At 41.3% G+C, this 21,783-nt stretch overlaps 1 protein-coding gene across 13 annotated transcripts in view; it reads right to left on the bottom strand.

Annotated features, from left to right (window-relative positions):
• The window catches only part of EYA4 (EYA transcriptional coactivator and phosphatase 4), a 231,677-nt gene that overhangs the window by 197,203 nt on the left and 12,691 nt on the right, over positions 1–21,783 (bottom strand). For 2 of the 13 annotated variants that reach the window (XM_038397083.2, XM_038397091.2), the window contains exon 2: positions 6,400–6,501. The exons of 10 other annotated variants lie outside the window; for them this stretch is intronic. In XM_038397083.2, the coding sequence (XP_038253011.1) occupies positions 6,400–6,432 (33 nt within the window). In that variant the 5' untranslated portion in view covers positions 6,433–6,501. Of the gene's footprint in view, positions 1–6,399; positions 8,112–21,783 lie in introns of those variants that run through there. One more of the 13 variants, XM_043510997.1, reaches the window with a different exon arrangement.

Below are 21,783 nucleotides of genomic sequence, written 5' to 3'. Positions count from 1 at the left end.
TCAAATGGTCCTATGTTAACCTTTCTCCATTGCTTTCTTTTCATAATGTAGCATCAGAAGTATCTGAATGAATAAGCTGTTGAGAATGTCTACACAACAAAAGCTGTGCATGGGCTGGTCAAGTTACACTAGCTTCAATGCAGCGAGTGGGGGTAACAAGAGCAGTGAAGACCCTACAAAGCAGGATTCAGTGCAGACCCCAAGTATGTATTTGGCTCTCTGGCCCACTGTAAAGCTCCCACTGCGCAGTCTTCACTGCTATTGTTACCTGCGCTAGAAGGCTTCAAGCCGGTGAAGAACTTTTTCTCTGTAAACATACTACCATTGTCTCTAAAACACAGCAATGTTTTTCAGTTCAACCAAAGACTTCATCCAGCAGTGCCAGTCTCCCTTGCACGGACGACAGGAAGCACCTCTCTGATTCTCTCTAACTCAGCAACACCAACTGCTGTGAATTTATCACAAATCTTGCATCATTTGTTATTTTTCTGAAAGCCCCAATTCCTGGATGAGTAATTATACAAGAATTTCAGCTTCCATTTCAACCTTCATGGCTGCAGAGAAAAACTACTTCAAGTCAACAGGACTTAAACATATATTTAAGTGCTTTCCTGAATAGTGACAAAGTTAAGCATATCCCTAAGTACTTTACTGAATCACCATTGCTGAACAGACCTCAATAGTAGTTTGGCATAATCTGAAATGAAATGACATTTCTTTGAAGAGGACTGGTACCTGGAGCCAAGATTACAGTGTACCAAGAATAGCAGAATCTAGTATGGGGACAAAAGGTGGGAGGATCTTTACAACTTTAAAACTGAAGTGGAAATACTGGAGACTTGACCGACACATTATCTGGAATGAAAGACTCAATTCTTCAACCATATGCGTTCCTTTTGGATTATTTCAGTTCAATGTGATTCCTAAAAGATTTTTTTTTTTTAAGGATACAAATCACTGGGGCATTATTTTCTTAATGGTATGGTTAAAAAAAGAAAAAGAGAAAGTGAACCACAAAAAACCCCAATGTTAGTGATCTCACAATCCCAAAAAATGCTATCAGAATTAAGGCTACAAATGTAGGCTGTCTCACTTCATGAAGACCAGCTATCTGCAGACTTTAATTTTTTTTTTTTTGCGCTACAGAACCAGGAAGTCACACTATTGCATTTTACCGATTCCTATAGCAACTATTACTATGACAGATAGACAGAATAACAGAAAAACAACACACAAAAACAGTTATGTAAGGGCTAATGAAAATAAATGTGTCTTGTTCTCAGGTTGCTGGACATGGATCTAATGGACTGCTCAGGGGAGTGAATTTTAAAAGGGGGCTCTCCAATGAGAAAGCCCAGCTAATCTTCATGAAACGTTCAACCAACTTATGTTTGTTTGTGTGGGACAATGCACTGTGGAGCTCTCCACTCACAAAGTCCAAATATCTGGGTGGCTTCACATACATGCCCCTGTTATCTTAGGTGGGACTGCTTAGCTGTCTCTCCTGGCTGTCCTAAATTATTGTGCCGGTGGGGGGGGTGGAGGAGGGTCACAACAGTTTAGATGAGGTTTAACCCAAACAACTCATCACATACCCATTGCTCAGTTTCCCCTCCAACCACCATCCACCTGCCTTATTTGGGTTGAATTATGACCGGTTCACTCATATTCAGATCCACAGTCAGACATTATTGAGATTACAGAATTTTGGGTTTGATGAAAAAAAGTCAAAATGAGTATAATCAGCCTATGAATGACAATGCAGCCCAAAATACCTCACAATCTTCTTCAGTGACTTCCTAAAACCTTAGGATGGGACCACTACACACACACACAAAATCTACTCCCCAAAGAAGCTGGAAAGCTCTGTGTAGATCAAAACACTTGTCTCCTTCACCAACAGAAGTTGGTCCAATAACAGATATTACCTTACCCACATAGTCTCTCTACTCCCTAAAGAGTCAACGGCACATTGTGGTCACTGATATAAAAATCTGCTGATACTTATGACAGGCTTGGAAAGCTTAGCATTGTCCATTTTAGAGTGATTCTTTTTAATTTTATGGTAATTACTTTTGAAAACCTGGTGGTTCTATCATTCTTTTCAGTCCATAAATACATAAATGGCTCATGGGTTTTTTAGTCATGCATAAGTGATGAACTGGGGGAAAAGACCTCAGCAGCAGACCATATTTGCATAGACACAACTACTGTGCCTGAGTGACCAGCAGACAGACTTGCTTTGGCAAAGTGATCAATTTTGGCTGTTTTAGGTAACAATTCACTTTACTGTTGAATGCAGGGATAATAAAATGTTGTTATCCTCATTGCATGACTAAAGGGCAGCAGAACTATACTTAGTATGCCCTAATTTAGGGGGTGGTGATGCCAAAGCCAAATAGAAATTAGAGAAGGTGAGGACAGGAGTTTCTACCTGCTAGACTGAAATCTTAGGGTATGTTTACACTGCAATTAAAAACTACAGCTGGCCTGTGCCAGCTGACTCAGGCTAAGGTGCTGTTTAATTGAGGTGTAGATGTTTAGGTATTGGTTGCAGCCTGGGCTCTAGACTGTGCAAAGTGGGATGGTCCCAGAGCTCGGGCTCTTGCCTGAGCCTGGAAGTCTACACAGCAATGAAACAGCCCCACAGCCCGAGCCCTGTGAGCCGGAGTTGGCTGGCATGGGCCAGCTGCCGGTTTTTCTTTGCTGAGTGACCAGCAGTATGTCTTTCTTTGTAGACATACCCTTCAAGGTGCCTCGGGGTGGTGTTCAGTTTTCCCAGATTACTGGATGGGGGCTCAAGCCAGTTCTGTTTTGTAATGTTAAGAGAAACCCCTAGATATTGAACATGGCCCTTGTTGCAGCTGTCACCACCTGGAAGAATTATTTAATGTGTAAATACATTTATATAGCTTTGTTTTTCCCCTTTACCTTGTTTTGTTGTTTTCGGTCTCCAAAGGTTGAATCAGGAGGATGGGACAATCATTTCAAAAATACACTAGTAAGCAATTTAGAACTAAAGGGGATCACTTTAAATTCCTGCTGAGACTGTTGCATAATAAAAATAGGGTTAATTTAGATGCAGTGGTTCACAGGTTTAAAATTTATTTGTCTTGCCCTCCTATCACTCTGAACAAACAACCTATCAGTTCCGGAAACTTCTAAAAGTAAAGCAATCCATCATCATCATCTGTAACTAAAAAACAGTTACAAAAGAATGCATTCCCACCCAATACCAATATAGTGCTGTCCTGAACTAAAATGGACCACTGTCCAGCACGTAACAATTGCATTGGCAGCATAGGGGAATAACGTGACACTACTTTGTTAGGCACCAGAGGAAACAGTATTTCCTTTCTCCCACCCTGTCTGTCTTATTTATCCAGTGGTTCTCAAACTTTTGTATTAGTGATCCCTTTCATACTGCAAAGCCTCTGAGTGTGACCCCTCTTACAAATTCAAAGCACATTTAACACTATTATAAATGCTGGAGGTGAAGCAGGGTTTGGGGGTGGAGGCTGAAAGCTCACAACTCCCCACATAACCACCTTGCGACCCCATGAGAGGTCACAAACCCCAGTTTAAGAACCCCTGATTTAGACTGTAAGCTCTTCAGGGCAGGGACTATTTCTTACTATGTTTGAATACTGCCTTAGCATAATGGCACCCAGAAATCTGCTGGGGTCTATTGGTGTGTAAATACTAACACCACCACATATAATGTCAGCAGGGCTAAAAAGCATAAATCCTGCCTTGAATGTATGATCCTCTGTGCCATTAAGCATTATACCATTAACAACAGTGTAATGACAGCAAGTGCTGCCTCCATATACAATAATTATCACAACTCAACTTTCACCTTACCTTGTAATTTGTTAGATGTTTTTCATATAATAGTTGAAAGCTACATTTGAACTATGAAGATTATGGAAATTAAACTACCCTTAATATAAAAAGGCTGTTAAATATGCACTTATCAAACATCCAATGTTGCAAAAACAGTTTAACCATCATGAAGTATATATCTTTTTGTACTAAGTTTAAATTTACAGATCTATTTTCTGTTAATATTTCTATTACGTAATTGCACAGAGTAATTACCTTAGATATGAAAAGACAAGAATCTTTACTTAAAGTCTTTTATGACCTTTATATAACTTTATTTATTTAATAAGGATGCCATTTAATTCTTACATGCTCCAGAGTTCTGGTTGGGAATATGTTAGATCAGCAGTTCTCAAACTGTGGGTCAGGATTCCAAAGTGGGTCACAAACCCATTTTAATGGAGTTGCCAGGGCTGGTGTTAGACTTGCTGAAGCCCGGGGGTGAAGCCGAAGACTGAGTCCCACTTCCCAGAGCCAAAGCCCAAGGCTTCAGCCCTAGGCGGCAGGGCTCAAGCTTCGGCTTCAACCCTGGGTGGCAGGGCTCAGGTTACAGCCCCCCTCCCCAGGGCTGAAGCCCTTGGGGTTTGGCTTTGACCCCCGGCCCAGGAAGGCAGGGCTCGGCCGGGCTTCAGTCCCCCCTCCTGGGCTCTTATAGTAATTTTTGTTGTCAGAAAGGAGTTGCAGCACAATGAAGCTGGAGAACGCTTGTGTTAGATAAATACAGCTGTACCAAGCAGTGCCACCACTATGATTCGACAATTATTTTAAAGGATATTTAAATCATCCATGAAAACATGTTTCAGCATAAAATCTCATACTTAAGGTTGTCAGTCGAGGAGTGAATTATTTTTCCCCACTATGCAATAATGAAGAAACCCTTCTGTTCTGACTGAAATTTTAAGAATGAAAAACTGAAGGTACTGTTATCAAATTCTTCTCTGTACTCCTATTACCTACGAAAGTCTTTGTTATAATAAAATGTTACAACTAGTCCATTATACATTCAGATACACTGTCTGCATCAGACATAAAAATATTGTGCCACCCGATTAGTCCTTAGGAAAAAAAAAGGACAAGAAATCTCCAAGGTTTTTCCCAATCTTTCTGTCAAAGGAGGATGTGGCGGGATTCTCTGTACACTCTGCAAAACAGGACATGAAACCAGTCCCCAATCCCTGCAGATCCCCTCAGATGCTTGGAGTCCCAGGAAGATCAGAATGAATCAAAGCCTTCCATACAATGATTCTGCATCTCTGCAGCAGTCCAGCTACTCTGCAGCTCTTGTTCCTGGTACTTAGCAGTTAAGCTCCATTGTAGCCACACTACCATGCACTATCCTGGCCAATGGAGCAGATCCACTGTATTATCTTTTGGGATGATCTCTGCAGGACCAAGGGAAGATGATGCACAACTTCCCCCCTTCGCCTGCTCACTTCTCCCAATTGACCAATAGCTCTATCTCCTTACGCCCCTTAAATAGGTCTCCAGACCATGGATCTCCCTCTGTGGGGAGCAGGGGGCCCTCCCTCTGTATGGTTCATGTGAAGGGTTTTGAGTCATGATAGAGCCCCAAGTTATTAATTTAGAATAGGTATTACATATGCAGGCTAATTATTCAGCAATAAAGTGAATGGTCTTTGGTAGGAAGGGAGATTAATATGCAGCCTAAGGAATAAATGTTCTTATCTTTATGGTAAGGAACCTTGTACACATTGCTCCCTTCGTTGCGAAATTAAATGCTTCGTGTTTTAAAATTCTCCCACAAAAATTTTGTCATGCTTATAATATGTTTATGTTCTTATGTTCTAAAAGATCTAGCAAAGTAAAAGCAATGAATTGCAGAGTTAAAGCTACCAGTTCTTTCATGAACTCACATTGTTGGCCTGTGCATAGCAGCGTATATTTTGCTCTCACTTATACCAGTGCAATATACTGGTTTCAATAGGAACGTACCAATATATCTACAGAATTTGGCCCACCGTATGCAAGATCTTCATCCATCATAACTAGTAAGACAAGGAATATCCGCCTTAATTTTCAATAAATGTTAACATTTATCAAATCTTAACCTCACTGAAACAGCTCCGTGTGTGTGTGTGAATTCACAATACATACAATATGAAAGTATATTTTGACAGAATGATTTGAGCCAGACACAATGCAGGCAGATGCTATGCAAGGTCTTCACATACTGCTCTTCCAGTGTACCTCAATTATGTCCATCAACGCTTACTATTTCAGTTCTGCCAAACCCTGCTGAATTGTGTGGTGATTTTGTAATGTGCAAGAATAGACAAAGGTGAGACCAGAAAACTCACTTCACCTCTGACCTAAAAAGTTATTTGAACCTAGATTCCCAGAAGGTCCCCAGGGTCTTTTTGTTCAAAGAAACTAGTACTGATACATTTCTCACATCCATTCTCAAAGAGAAATTTCTGAAAGCATCCTTTTGAACATGGCATACAGAACATTATGGCAATTTCTTTGATAAAACTTCACTGAATTTGTACTTACCGATTGTTCATTTAAATCCTGAGAGTCTTCCATGGAGGTAGCTTTTCTTTTTCTTTCCACCCACAATAGAAGTATCTTCCCTTTAAATTACAATTGGGGTTTCTAAATTCAAAAAAAAGGAAAAAAAATGTCATGATCTAATTCTTACTTCTAAAGCACGTCCAGTATTAACAAACATTCTGGGTACACTGAAGTCAATGGCAAAGCTCCCACTGACTCCAATTGGGCCTGGATTTTATTCTCTGTGTTTCAACATGCCCAGTGTCATTTTGGAAAGCAGAAACTATTTGAAACACACAATCAGAAACACACACTTAAGTAATAACTCTTCAGCTCCTGCCAGAAAAAAAAAAAAAACAATTCTGAAAACAAAGCAGTAGAAAAGCTAAAAATGTTTGATGAAAGCAGCTGTTTAAATAGACAGCAAAAGATTACCTTTCTAATATTTACATCCAAAAGTTGTTATAGAACACAGAACAAAAACACATAATACTCATTTAAAGATAACTATTAATGATAGTCATTACGCAGCTAGCAGAAAAAGATTATTATGTAATCATCAGATGTTATCTTCTTTCCAACGTCCATTAAACTCCTTTTGGATTAAACAAAATACACAGAGTGATTTAAAGCAGGCAGCTCCGTACAGTATGTTAAATGATGGGCATTACCCTAATTATCTTCTGTCTCTATACCTTCTCCAATAGGATGAGTGACACACATCAATAAATCAAATGATGTAATTTCAAGTATGCAGATTTTGTGACTTAAGAGATCAGTGTTGTAATGACTACTGCAACCCTAACTACAGAGCCACAGCCATTTTATTAAAAAGAAAATGATGTCAACATGAAGTTAAGGTTGAGAGTACACAGCAGTAATTTAGAGTAAAATACATTATGGGAGTATTGAATTATCCCCAAGCCAAGCAGAATAAATGTAGGAAACTCAGAGTCAGGTTAACCTGCAAAGAAATCCAAACATGTTAAAGTAGGGAAATACATACTTCATTGTCTGTTTGAACGTACTTTTTGCCCTTTGTTTTTTTGTTTGTTTCTTTCTTTTGGTTGTGTTTAATCAAAAATTGTATACATGAAGGGTAAACAAGAAATCTAAAGAAAAAGTTACAAGGTGATATTTCTAATCATTTGAAGATAAGAATTAGCAATTTTAAATAATTTATTTTAAATTTTAACTTCTATGACAATATTCACCAGTATGCTCCAGCTACTTTATGTCCTTCTGGGGCAGCACAAAGCAGCTCGAGCATATCTGCCAGCTAAGCTGCGTTTACACCATCAGAGCACTGCAAAAGCAGCTGGGGTTTTATCCCTCTCCCTCTTGCCCTGCACATTCTCCTGTGCACACAAACCTCAAATTCCAGCTGCCAATTGCACTTCTCTACATTTCCCTCCCTTCCTACCTCTCAAATCTACCTCCAATCCTGCACCCCACAAACACTAATTAATCAATTACTTGTAAACACTTAGAAAATGAATTCTGTACTCAAAGACTAATGCTTCATACATAAACAAAGTGGTTGAATCCCTGCTTTAAGTGCAAAACTCAACTCAGCCTTAACTATGGAACCATAATACCTAAAACTAGTGAGCTCATTTTCACATCTTTAAGAGCTGGATCCAAATCCCACTGAAGTCAATACAGACAGGTGTCACCTTTTCTTGAAAGAAACAGAGCTTATTGATATTTTAAATAATTTAAAATATACACATCCTGCCCCTATTGCCATTAATTTAAGTGCAGTTAGGATTTCACCTAGACAGTTTATGTATACACTTCCAAAAATATACACATGAATGAATTCTATCTACACTGTCACCACTGGCAAATAAATGAATAAATATGTGCCAGTGCCATGTAGAAATTGGAAAGAATTTGATTAGTTAACTGGTCTTTATTGAATGATTTACAAGTGAAATAATACCACAGGAATGTATAATTAGAGATGTCACTTGTATAAGTTGTATTACTCTGAATATGCCTGATATTTTTAATCAATTTCAAAACGTTTTTGTTGGCTCAGTTGCATCTATTCTAATTTTGCACAAATGTACTAAGATACTATAAGGAGAGCTATGTTGCTTATCTGTCTGTTGTCTCAAAATTCAAGTGAGCTGTTATGATTAAATAATTCCTGAATTAATACTCAGGTAAATATCTTGTACTGTACTCTTAATATTTTAAGAGCTCAAATGATGTTACATTTTGAACCAAGTTAAAACTATCATCGTAAGTAACCACAAACACATTATTGTTTATATAATAATATTATAATGATGACTATAACAATTGCATTGAGACCATATTCTTTAGAGTTAGTTCTACAAATTTGTAAGGGGCCAGGGGGAGGGGGGGAAGCTATTAGATAACTCAGTGATTCAAATAAGACCTGCATTATTCCCTAATAAAGCTATAAAATTAAGGGATAATAGCAACCTCGTGCTGTTTTATGAGCCAATAATCCAGTTACCAGTTCAATCATGTAGTTTATCTTATCAAGAGAACCAGATTTAAAAAGAGGGATAGTACTGTTATCCCTATTATATTGTAAGTGGTTTTAACTGTTTTCAACCATTTTTTAAAAAAATTGTTAATGGTTTTAAACTCTTAGACAAGCCAGTAAGAAGAAAAACATCTGTTTCTGTTCTTGATCCAGTCCTCACAGATGTGGCTTTAAAGCTGATGAAGTGTTTTATGTTTCAAGATAAAAATTTTATCTTTGCAAGAAGTGTCTTAATTAGGAGGATTCCTGACTTCCTGATCAACAAATGCATTTTTTTTAATCTTGGTATATAAAACACTTCATCAGGTTTAAAGCTGCAACATCCAGAACTGGATCTAGAGCAGAAACATGTGTTTCTTCCTAGTGATGCACACATAAGTTAAGAGCAATGAAAAAAACAATTTTTATAAACTCCCTTTAGCTGCTTGTAAGTAACACATATGATGCTTTAAAAAATGATTTTGGCTTAGAAGATAGCAAGGTTGTGGTCTGTCCAGTAACAGTGACTGATTGTAATCTTCTATTCAGCAGAAAGTTAGGGTTATGAGGAAATAATCAGATTGATGGGGAGTGTTCCAGTTGATCCAAAACCTGTAGGGTGAGATTTTATGCTGCATTTCTTGGAGGTGCAACACAACTTTCAGCCATGGGGACTGGAGAGCCAAGGTAGCTTTCAGCCATTTGCACCCTTCCATTTCTAGACTGCTCCAGGGTCTCAAATTGCCTCCAGAATAACGTAGGTAAATGGAGCTCCAAAACAGCTGTCATCTTTCCTTCCTTTCCCTCTAACACAGATCATTTAGGAGGAGAATGTGCCCTCCCCTTGCTTCAATAAAAATTACCTTTTCAAAGTAAAAGTATAGGTACTTCTGTGGGGCCTACCATAATAACCTGCCCATGCAACCTTAATTTGGCCCCCATTATGAATATGCATTACGGTAGTGATTAATTATATGGTCATATACCAATTTTTTCCAAGGGATTCCTGACTCATTCAGTGCACAGGATAGATGCTCTGGGAAGTAATAAGGGTTATGTAGTGAATTAGTCTGTTTGTAGGATCACTGCCTCATTTGCTCTAGAAATGGGAAGTTGAGTAGAGAATAAGACAGGGAAATAAAGAGAAAGGCTGGTTTTATGATTAAGGCAGGTGACAGCCACAGAGAGATTTCTCTTTTCCACAGACTTTCTATCTGATGTTGAGGAAGCCACTTCATATAAAAGTTTGACAGGTGGCTAGAACTGTGCATTCCTCATTTCCTGGGTGCCCAACGTGAGATACCTCATACAAAGATACAGAAGTTCTCAGTACTCAACTGCAACTGATGTCAATGGGAACTAGAATTAAGGTACTTTGGTCTTCAGAAATTGACAGCATCAGAAGTAAGAAGGGCATGTGTAAAGGTTCCTTCCCCACTCTGAACTCTAGGGTACAGATGTGGGGACCTGCATGAAAACAAGTGTCTGCCTATTTGCCTGGAGACAAAAGTGTTAGGTTTCTTTTTTTTTTTTTTTTTTTTTTTTTTTTTTTAGGATTTCTCTGTAGGCTGACAATCACTAACAGAGAACATAGGTATCCGGACAGCACAGCAAAATTTTACAAGCCAAGTTTTTTTGTTTTGGTTTTTTAACTCTCGGGTGTAAAGTTAGTTAAAAACAGGGAGGTTAGGATGACAGACTCCATGGTTCAACAAAAGCTGGAATTAGCCAGATTTGAGGCTGAAGAAAAACAAAAGGAATATGAAAGATAGATAGAACTCATGAGGAAAGAAATGGAGGCAAGGGAAAAAGAAAGGGAGGCTGCCCATAGGAAGGAAATGGAGGCAAGGGACAAAGAAATGGAGGAGAAAGAAAGAGAGGAAGCATACACTCAAGATGGAGAAGGCAAAGGCTCAGCAGAATATACCAACAAACCCTAGCAATCCTTCTCCACTTCCCGTCCCAGAAAGTTCCCCACCTACAAGGCAGGCGATGATACCAAGGCCTTCTTAGAAAACTTCGAAAGCACCTGCCCTTGGGTACAGCATCTCTACAGAGCATGGTAGAGCTGAGGCCACAGCTCAGTGGACCCTTAGCTGAGGTGGCGGCTGAAAGCCTAAGGAACAAACGAACCAGTATGAATTGTTTAAAACCAAGGCGAGAGTCAGATTAGGGATAATCCCCGAGCATTCCCGTCAGCGGTTCAGAGCCCTAAGGTGGAAACCAGACTTGTCATTTACCCGACATGCCTACCACGTTGTGAAACGATGGGATGCCTGGATATCAGAAGCAAGTGTTAAATCTCCAGAAGATTTGCCCTTCCTAATGCAAATGGAACAGTTCTTAGAGGGTATTCCTGAGGAAATAGAAAGATACATCCTAGATAGGAAGCCCAAAACTGTAATTGAGGTGGGGGAGATTGGAGCCAAATGGGTGGAGGTGGCAGAGAAGAAAAAAAAACTGGTCACAGTGGGAGCGGATACCAGAAGGGACCACCTCAGACCACACCCTACTTCCGGGGGCAGTCCAAGGCCACCCAAGGAACCCTCCAGCCACCTTATCATCCTGCCACAGTGTTCTCCAGCAACCCACCTCGCCCCAGTGACCCGACAACTGGACGATGTTTTAAATGTAATGGGCCGGGGCATTTAAAGGCCAACTGCCCCAAGAACCCCAACAGATTACAGTTCATTGGACTGGAATCACACCAGTGGTCCTCAGGCCCAGATACCTCCTAGATACCCTCGGAGTGGAGGGAAACTGAGTGTGAGCGAGAAGAAGGTCACCGCGTGGAGGGACACTGGAGCACAAGTGTCGGCTATCCATACTTCCTTAGTGGACCCCAATTTAATCAATCCAGAGATCCAAGTGACGATTCAACCCTTCAAGTCCAACTCTTTCAATTTGCCTATAGCCAAGTTGCCTGTCCAGTACAAGGGCTGGTCAGGAACGTGGACTTTTGCAGTCTATGATGATTATCCTATGCCCATGCTGTTGGGGGGAAGACTCGGCCAATCATGTGAAGCGAGCCAAGAGGGTGGGAATGGTCACCTGCAGTCAGGCTAAACAAGCCGTCATGCCTAGCTCTGTTCCAGAAACTTCTACCAGGACCCAGACCCTAGGCCAATGTCTGCAACAGCAATAGTGGATCCAGTCAGAGACCCAGACAGAGCCAGTCCCAGAACTGGAACTGGCGGAACAACCAGCACCAGACCCATTGCCAGCACTGAATCCAGTACTTGCAACTCCAACACCAGAGGGCTCCACCAAACCTGAACTGGCAGCAGCTGATAACAAGAAGCTCAGCCAGAGCCTGAACCCCAACATAGTGCACCAGCGGAGAGTGGTTCACAGTCAACGGAAACACCCCATCCCCTACATCGCTTCCAGAGGGACCAAGCATAGGTCCACAATCCAATGAGGAACTGATGTCTCCAGCATCAAGGGAACAGTTCCAGAATGAACTGGAAGTAGATGAAAGCCTCCAGAGAGCTTGGACAGCGGCACGGAGCAACCCACCGCCTCTCAGCTCTTCTAATCGATCCAGGTTTGTTGTAGAAAGAGGACTTTTATACAACGAAACTCTTTCTGGTGGACACCAGGAAGACTGGCATCCTCAGAGAGACAGTTGGTAGTTCCAACTAAGTACCGGGTCAAGTTCTTGAGCTTAGCCCACGATCATCCTAGTGGCCATGCTGGGGTGAACAGGACCAAAGACTGGTTAGGGAGGTCATTTCACTGGGAGGGAATGGGCAAGGATGTTTCTACCTATGTCCGGTCTTGTGAGGTATGCCAAAGAGTGGGAAAACCCCAAGACCAGGTCAAAGCCCCTCTCCAGCCACTCCCCATCATTGAAGTTCCATTTCAGCGAGTAGCTGTGGATATTCTGGGTCCTTTTCCGAAAAAGACACCCAGAGGAAAGCAGTACATACTGACTTTCATGGATTTTGCCACCCGATGGCCGGAAGCAGTAGCTCTAAGCAACACCAGGGCTAAAAGTGTGTGCCAGGCACTAGCAGACATTTTTGCCAGGGTAGGTCCCTCCGACATCCCCACAGATGCAGGAACTAATTTCCTGGCAGGAACTATGGAAAGCTTTTGGGAAGCTCATGGGGTATATCTCTTGGTTGCCACTCCTTACCACCATCAAACAAATGGCATGGTGGAGAAGTTTAATGGAACCTTGGGAGCCATGGATATGTAAATTCGTAAATGAGCACTCCAATGATTGGGACCTAGTGTTGCAGCACTTGCTCTTTGCCTACAGAGCTGTACTACATCCCAGTTTAGGGTTTTCACTGTTTGAACTTGTATATGGCCACGAGGTTAAGGGGCCATTACAGTTGGTGAAGCAGCAATGGCAGGGATTTACACTTTCTCCAGGAACTAACATTCTGGACTTTGTAACCAACCTACAGAACACCCTACGAACCTCTCTAGCCCTTAGTAAAGAAAACCTACAGAATGCCCAAAAAGAGCAAAAAGCCTAGTATGATAAACATGCCAGAGAGCATTCCTTCAAAGTAGGGGACCAGGTCATGGTCTTAAAGGCGCTCCAGGCCCATAAAATGGAAGCGTCGTGGGAAGGGCCATTCATGGTGCAGGAGCGCCTGGGAGCTGTTAGTTATCTCATAGCATTCCCCACCTCCAACCAAAAGCCTAAGGGGTACCATATTAATTCTCTAAAGCCCTTTTATTCCAGAGAATTAAAGGTTTGTCACTTTATAGCCCAGGGAGGAGATGACACTGAGTGGCCTGAAGGTGTCTACTACGAAGGGAAAAGTGCTGGTAGCATGGAAGAGGTGAACCGCTCCTTGACCCTTGGGCGTATGCAGCGACAGCAGATCAAGGAGTTGTGCACTAGCTAAGCGCCGACATTCTCAGCCACCCCAAGACTGACTGAATAGGCATACCACTCCATTGACACAGGTAATGCTCACCCAATTAAAGCCCAACCTTACTGGGTGTCTCCTCAAGCTAAAACTGCTGTAGAACGGGAGATCCAGGATATATTACAGGGGGTAATCCGCCCCTCTGGCAGTGGATGGGCATTTCCAGTGGTTCTAGTTCCCAAACCAGATGGAGAGATGTTTGTGTGGACATGTTTGTGTGGACTATTGTAAGCTAAATGCTGTAACTCACCCAGACAACTATCCAGTGCCATGCACAGATGAACTATTAGAGAAACTGGGATGGGCCCAGTTCATCTCTACCTTGGACTTAACCAAGGGCTACTGGCAGGTACCGCTAGATGAATCCGCCAAGGAAAGGTCAGCCTTCACCACACATGTCAGGCTGTATGAATTTAAAGTACTCCCTTTCGGGCTGCGGAATGCACCTGCCACCTTCCAAAGACTTGTAGATGGTCTCCTAGCGGGATTAGGAGACTATGCAGTCGCCTACCTTGACGATGTGGCCATATTTTCAGATTCCTGGGCAGAACACCTGGAACATCTACAAAAAGTCTGTGAGCGCATAAGGGAGGCAGGACTAACTGTTAAGGCTAAGAAGTGTCAAATTGGACTAAACAGAGTGACTTACCTTGGACACCAGGTGGGTCAAGGAACTATCGACCCCCTACAGGCCAAAGTGGATGCTATCCTAAAGTGGCCTGTCCCAAGGTCAAAGAAACAGGTTCAATCCTTCTTAGGCTTGGCTGGTTATTACAGACGATTTGTACCGCAATACAGCCAAATTGCCACCCCACTGACAGACCTAACCAAAAAGAAACAGCCAAATGCCGTTCAGTGGACCAAAAAGTGTCAGAAGGCCTTTAACCAGCTTAAAGCGACACTCATGTCTGACCCTGTAGTAAGGGCCCCAGACTTAGACAAACCGTTCCTAGTAACCACAGATGCGTCCGAGTGTGGTGTGGGAGCAGTTTTAATGCAGGAAGGACCGGATGAAGAATTCTACCCTGTAGAGTTTCTCAGCAAGAAGCTGTCTGAGAGGGAAAGCAACTGGTAAGTCAGTGAAAAAGAATGTTATGCCATTGTCTACGCTCTGGAAAAGCTATGCCCATGTGTTTGGGGACGGCGTTTCCACCTGAAAACTGACCATGCCGCGCCACAATGGCTTCATACCACCATAGGAAATAACAAAAAACTTATTCGTTGGAGTTTAGCTCTTCAAGATTTTGATTTTGACAGCCAACACATCTCAGGAGCTTCTAACAAAGTGGATGATGCACCCTCCCGTGAAAGTTTCCCAGAATCAACTGGTTAAAATTGTCCTTGAGATGTGGAAAATATTGTTAGTCTTTATATACTTGGTAGTATATTTAGAGGTGCATGTGTCTTATTAACTTTGTTTTTTCCTAGAGCTCCAGGAAGAAATCCCAGCCAGCGTTTCACCTTATCTGTAATTTGAGGGGCATGTCATAAATATAAAGGGAAGGGTAAACACCATTAAAATCCCTCCTTGCCAGAGAAAAACCCTTTCACCTGTAAAGGGTTAAGAAGCTAGGATAACCTCGCTGGCACCTGACCACAATGACCAATGAGGAGACAAGATACTTTCAAAGCTGGAGGGGGGAGAAACAAAGGGTCTGGGTCTGTCTGTGTGATGCTTTTGCCGGGGACAGAACAGGAATGGAGTCTTAGAACTTAGTAAGTAATCTAGCTAGATATGCGTTAGAGTCTGTTTGTTTAAATGGCTGAGAAAATAAGCTGTGCTGAATGGAATGGATATTCCTGTCTTTATGTCTTTTTGTAACTTAAGGTTTTGCCTAGAGGGATTCTCTGTGTTTTGAGTCTAATTATCCTGTAAGGTATTTACCATCCTGATTTTACAGAGATGATTCTTTTTACTTTTTCTTCTCTTAAAATTCTTCTTTTAAGAAAACTGAATACTTTTTCATTGTTCTTAAGATCCAAGGGTTTGGGTTTGTGATCACCAATGCAAATTGGTGAGGATTTTTATCAAACCTTCCCCAGAAAGGGGGGGTGCAAGGTTTTGGTGAGGATTTTGGGGGGACATGATGATATATGCTAATTACGTGATCACATACTATTTTTTTCATACGACGCCTGCCTTATTCAGTGCACAGAATGGATGCACAGGAGGGGGAATTAAAGATGCACAGGGAATCATACATTGGCATGTCCTAACTTGGAAATGCCTATTTTATAAAATTATTTTACCTAGTTTTCTGTATATTATACATGATATATATGTGACTTATTGTAATGTTAACTTACCCTGGTGTTAAAAGAAAATATTCATGAAAATAAAGTGCATGAAGCAACTCAAAGCTTTTGATTTCACTGAACACTGAAGCTGTGTATTCCAGTGCAATGAATACTATTCAACAAAATTAAAAAATACTGTTCCAACATAACGATTTCACTGTAAAAGAATCTTTTGAAGGGGCAGAAAAGCACTATGCTGCTTTCTCAGAATTTCCCATGGCATCATGTTCAAAGGAGGAGTAGGATGAGTAATTTTGAGGGAGCGACGTGTCTGGGACAAATATAAAGTAATGTAAACAATAGTTTTGTTATTGAGGGTAGTAGATTAAGAAGTAAGAATAGAAACTTTTTCTGCCTATTGACTAAAATTCTTCTTTTATGATTGTTTTGTGTAAGAAAAAAAAATAAAAAGCTTTGTGTTCTTACCCAACAGAAAATAAGGTGTTATTTTCAACCATTCCCCACTTATTTGAAATCCAACCAATAATAAATAATTATTATTTTGTTCACTCCCCATTTTAAACTCGACTAGTAAGACGCAAAACAACGGGTCATATTTATTCTATACAATTTTAAAGCATACCTCATGAAAGAAAAGGATTTTGTGGAAACAAAAACCTAATAGTTATCATCTCTAAATTCTGGAAGGAAAAAACAATTAGCTTGACAAACAAAACACTACTTTAAAGCTATAGCCAAAACTCCCACTGACATGTCCAGTAATGACTACATGATCACGATCAGCATGTGTAATAATTAAATCCGATTAAAATGTCTTAGAAGTCAAGGACTATAGAAGCTTTTTATTTATTTTAAACTCTTCATATCTTGGTGCTCCTAGGAAAGCTTGTACATATTATCAGTTAATTTTTCCCAACCCGCTCTTTAAACAATGTCCACACACTGTGCAGAAGTAAAAAAAAATTGCCCCTTTCCTGGGTTTTAATTTGACTAATAATTAAACTAACAATAAGAAAATAAAAGTTCAATTCTAGCTCTCTCTTCTGGTTTGGCTTCTCAGAGCATGCCTACTGCTGCACTGCTCATCCTACACCCTCTGTCTTCTCTCTCTGTCTCTCTCTCTCCAGAAATATTCCAACCTGTTTCAAATCTCAGGGCAATATCCTGGAGCCATTGAAGTCTATGGCAAAACTATTTGATTTCAAGAGATCAGGATTTCACTTTGGGTACTTAAGTTTTACACACTGTTAGGGGTTCTGGCACTTCTACCCACAACTTGGAGAGTCTTCAAAAATGTATGCATAAAAGATGGGATTTTCAAATGTGCTATGGAAGCCATGGAGCAATATTAGGCCAAAGATGAGCCCTTCTGGAAACTCCACGCAAAGTGTCCAGCTGTCTCTCTTTCCTGTTTTTAGCAAGAGTAGAAAGCATGTTAGTTTTTCTACAGTGTGTTCTTATAAAGACTCTTAGCGTCTCATACTGAAGTCTTAGAATAGCTGTTTTTGGATAGCTTGCAGTTAAATATTTTTTAACTTTTTGGCTTAACTTTTATATTTTCCCTTTGAGTAGTGTGAATGCTGTACTTTGTAGAAAGAAATCCTGACCCGACTAAAAATAACCCTACAACAAAATGAGATGTTATCTATTTCTAATGGCAAAGGAGAACAAATCACTAAAGAACATTAAAGATTTTAAATATAATAAATAATCGATAAAGAAAAAAATAGCTATCATGACAGTCTGATAGTATAGGCACATGCTGCTCTTTTGAGGAAAACCAATACATGGAGAGAAAGTACACAGAAAATGCAGTGAGATTTACCTCATATGGTATTCTCAACATTCTTTTGAAGGATAAGGATTCCTGCAGGGGGCAGAAAACAGGTTTGTAGGAGAGCCCTATAATTAGTTGGGGTAAACAGGCTTCACCACAAATTCAAGCTGATGGAAAAAATTTAGTAGACTCACTTCCAAGTGCTGGGAACTGTGATTAACATAGAATACTCTCCTTTCCATTTTTCAGAGTAGCAGCCATGTAAGTCTGTATTCACAAAAAGAAAAAGGAGTACTTGAGGCACCCTAGAGACTAACAAATTTATTTGAGCATAAGCTTTCGTGAGCTACAGCTCACTTCATCGGATGCATTCTGTGAAAAATACAGTGGGGAGATTTATATACATAGAGAACAGAGCGATCACTTAAGGTGAGCTATTACCAGCAGGAGAGCAGGGCTGGGGGAGAACCTTTTCTAGTGATAATCAAGGTGGACCATTTCCAGCAGTTGACAAGAACGTCTGAGGAACAGTGGGAGGTAGGGGGTGGGATAAACATGGGGAAATAGTTTTACTTTGTGTAATGACTCATCCACTTCCAATCTCTATTCAAGCCTAAATTAATTGTATCCAGTTTGCAAATTAATTCCAATTCAGCAGTCTCTCATTGTAGTCTGTTTTTGAAGTTTTTTGTTGAAGTATTGCCACTTTTAGGTCTGTAATCAAATGACCAAAGAGATTGACGTGTTCTCCAACTGGTTTTTGAGTGTTATAATTCTTGACGTCCGATTTATTCTTTTACGTAGAGACTGTCCAGTTTGACCAATGTACATGGCAGAGGGGCATTGCTGGCACATGATGGCATATATCACATTGATAGATGCGCAGGTGAACAAGCCTCTGATATTGTGGCTGATGTGATTAGACCCTATGATGGGTTCCCCTGAATAGATATGTGGATACAGTTGGCAATGGGCTTTGTTGCAAGGATAGGTTCCTGGATTAGTGGTTCTGTTGTGTGGTTGCTGGTGAGTATTTGCTTCAAGTTGGGGGGCTGTCTGTAAGCAAGGACTGGCCTGTCTCCCAAGATCTGTGAGAGTGATGGGTCGTCCTTCAGGATAGCTTGTAGATCCTTGATAATGCTTTGGAAATGTTTTAGTTGGGGGCTGAAGGTGATGGCGAGTGGCGTTCTGTTATTTTCTTTGTTGGGCCTGTCCTGTAGTAGGTGACTTCTGGGTACTCTTCTGGCTCTGTCAATCTGTTTCTTCACTTCAGCAGGTGGGTACTGTAGTTGTAAGAATGCATTATAGAGATCTTCTAGGTGTTTGTCTCTGTCTGAGGGGTTGGAGCAAATGAGGTTGCATCGTAGAGCTTGGCTGTAGACAACGAATGGTGTGGTGTGGTCTGGATGAAAGCTGGAGGCATAAAGGTAGGAATAGCGGTCAGTAGATTTCCGGTATAGGGTGATGTTTATGTGACCATTGCTTATTAGCACCGTAGTGTCCAGGAAGTGGATCTCTTGTGTGTGGTCTGGTCCAGGCCAAGGTTGATGGTGGGATAGAAATTGTTGAAATCATGGTGGAATTCCTCATGGGTTTCTTTTCCATGGGTCCAGATGATGAAGATGTCATCAATGTAGCGCAAGTAGAGTAGGGGCATTAGGGGACGAGAGCTGAGGAAGCGTTGTTCTAAGTCAGCCATAAAAATGTTGGCATACTGTGGGGCCATGCGGGTACCCATCGCAGTGCCGCTGATTTGAAGGTATACATTGTCCCCAAATGTGAAATAGTTATGGGTGAGGACAAAGTCACGAAGTTCAGCCACCAGGTTTGCCCTGACATTATCGGGGATACTGTTCCTGACGGCTTTGTGTGGATGTTGATGTAGAGGGCTTCTACATCCATAGTGGCCAGGATGGTGTTTTCAGGAAGATCACCGATGGATTGTAGTTTCCTCAGGAAGTCAGTGGTGTCTCGAAGATAGCTGGGAGTGCTGGTAGCGTAGGGCCTGAGGAGGAAGTCTACATAGCCAGACAATCCTACTGTCAGGGTGCCAATGCCTGAGATGATGGGGCATCCAGGATTTCCAGATTTATGGATCTTGGGTAGCAGATAGAATACCCCTGGTCAGGGTTCTAGGGGTGTGTCTGTGTGGATTTGTTCTTGTGCTTTTTCAGGGATTTTCTTGAGCAAATGCTGTAGTTTCTTTTGGTAACCCTCAGTGGGATCAGAGGGTAATGGCTTATAGAAAGTGGTTCTGGAGAACTGCCTAGAAGCCTCTTGTTCATATTCCAACCTATTCATGACGACGACAGTACCTCGTTTGTCAGCCTTTTTGATTATGATGTCAGAGTTGTTTCTGAGGCTCTGGATGGCATTGTGTGGCATTCTGAGGCTGTGGATGGCACGGCTGAGGTTATGGGGCAAGTTATGCTGCTTTTCCACAATTTCAGCCTGTGCACGTCAGCGGAAGCACTCTATGTAGAAGTCCGGTCTGTTGTTTCAACCTTCGGGGGAGTCCACCCAGAATCCTTCTTTTTGTAGTCTTGGTAGGAAGCTCTCTGTGGGTTAGTATGTTGTTCAGAGGTGTGTTGGAAATATTCCTTGAGTCGGAGGCGTCAATAATAGGATTCTAGGTCACCACAGAACTGTACCATGTTCATGGGGGTGAAGGGATAGAAGGAGAGGCCCCAAGATAGCCCAGCAGAAGAATCTGTCTTAAGAGTATAGTTGGGTAGATTAACAATATTGCTGGGTGGGTTAAGGGAACCACTGTTGTGGCCCCTTGTGGCATGTAGTAGTTTAGATAGTTTAGTGTCCTTTTTCTTTTGTATTGAAGCAAAGTGTGTATTGTAAATGGCTTGTCTAGTTTTTGTAAAGTCCAGCCACGAGGAAGTTTGTGTGGAAGGTTGTTTTTTTATGAGAGTATCCAGTTTTGAGAGGTTTCAGAGTAGCAGCCGTGTTAGTCTGTATTCGCAAAAAGAAAAGGAGTACTTGTGGCACCTTAGAGACTAACAAATTTATTAGAGCATAAGCTTTCGTGAGCTACAGCTCACTTTATAGGATGCATTCAGTGGAAAATACAGTGGGGAGATTTATATACATAGAGAACATGAAACAATGGGTGTTACCATACACACTGTAACCAGAGTGATCACTTAAGGTGAGCTATTACCCGCAGGAGAGCGGAGGTGAGGGAGAACCTTTTGTAGTAATAATCAAGGTGGGCCATGTCCAGCAGTTGACAAGAAGGTCTGAGGAACAGTGGGGGGTGGGATAAACATGGGGAAATAATTTTACTTTGTGTAATGACCCATCCACTCCCAGTCTCTATTCAAGCCTAAGTTAATTGTATCCAGTTTGCAAATTAATTCCAATTCAGCAGTCTCTCATTGGAGTCTGTTTTTGAAGTTTTTTTGTTGAAGTATTGCCACTTTTAGGTCTGTAATCGAGTGACCAAAGAGATTGAAGTGTTCTCCAACTGGTTTTTGAGTGTTATAATTCTTGACGTCTGATTTATTCTTTTACTTAGAGACCGTCCAGTTTGACCAATGTACATGGCAGAGGGGCATTGCTGGCACATGATGGCATATATCACATTCTCTTACAGGACTTATTCTGTTGCTCCCATTCCTAGACAATGAGATATTGCATCCTTCATATCTTTCTTATTTTAGACATTCTGAATTTTGTGGAGATGGGAATCTTCTATCGGAAGAGTATGAAAGCTCTGTGGAGCTCTTGGTACAAATTCTAACACTCACTTCTCTGTCTACTAATGACGTGCAAAATGTTGAGGTTCTTCCCTCGATCTAGACTTTGATATGCAACTGAGTGGAAAAGGCATCATGCAAGGGCCTATTTCATCTGAGCAAGCCCTGCTAACCCCTGAATCTGTCCAGTGACCCTTAACAGAGAAAACATCTTGTGTTTCATTTTTGTGTGCTGCAGAACCT

Source organism: Dermochelys coriacea, chromosome 3 (genome assembly GCF_009764565.3).
Source record: "Dermochelys coriacea isolate rDerCor1 chromosome 3, rDerCor1.pri.v4, whole genome shotgun sequence".
Classification (NCBI taxonomy): Eukaryota; Metazoa; Chordata; order Testudines; family Dermochelyidae; genus Dermochelys; species Dermochelys coriacea.
The sequence above is the reverse complement of the archived record's forward strand: the minus strand, read 5'-3'. Positions and strand labels throughout refer to the sequence as shown.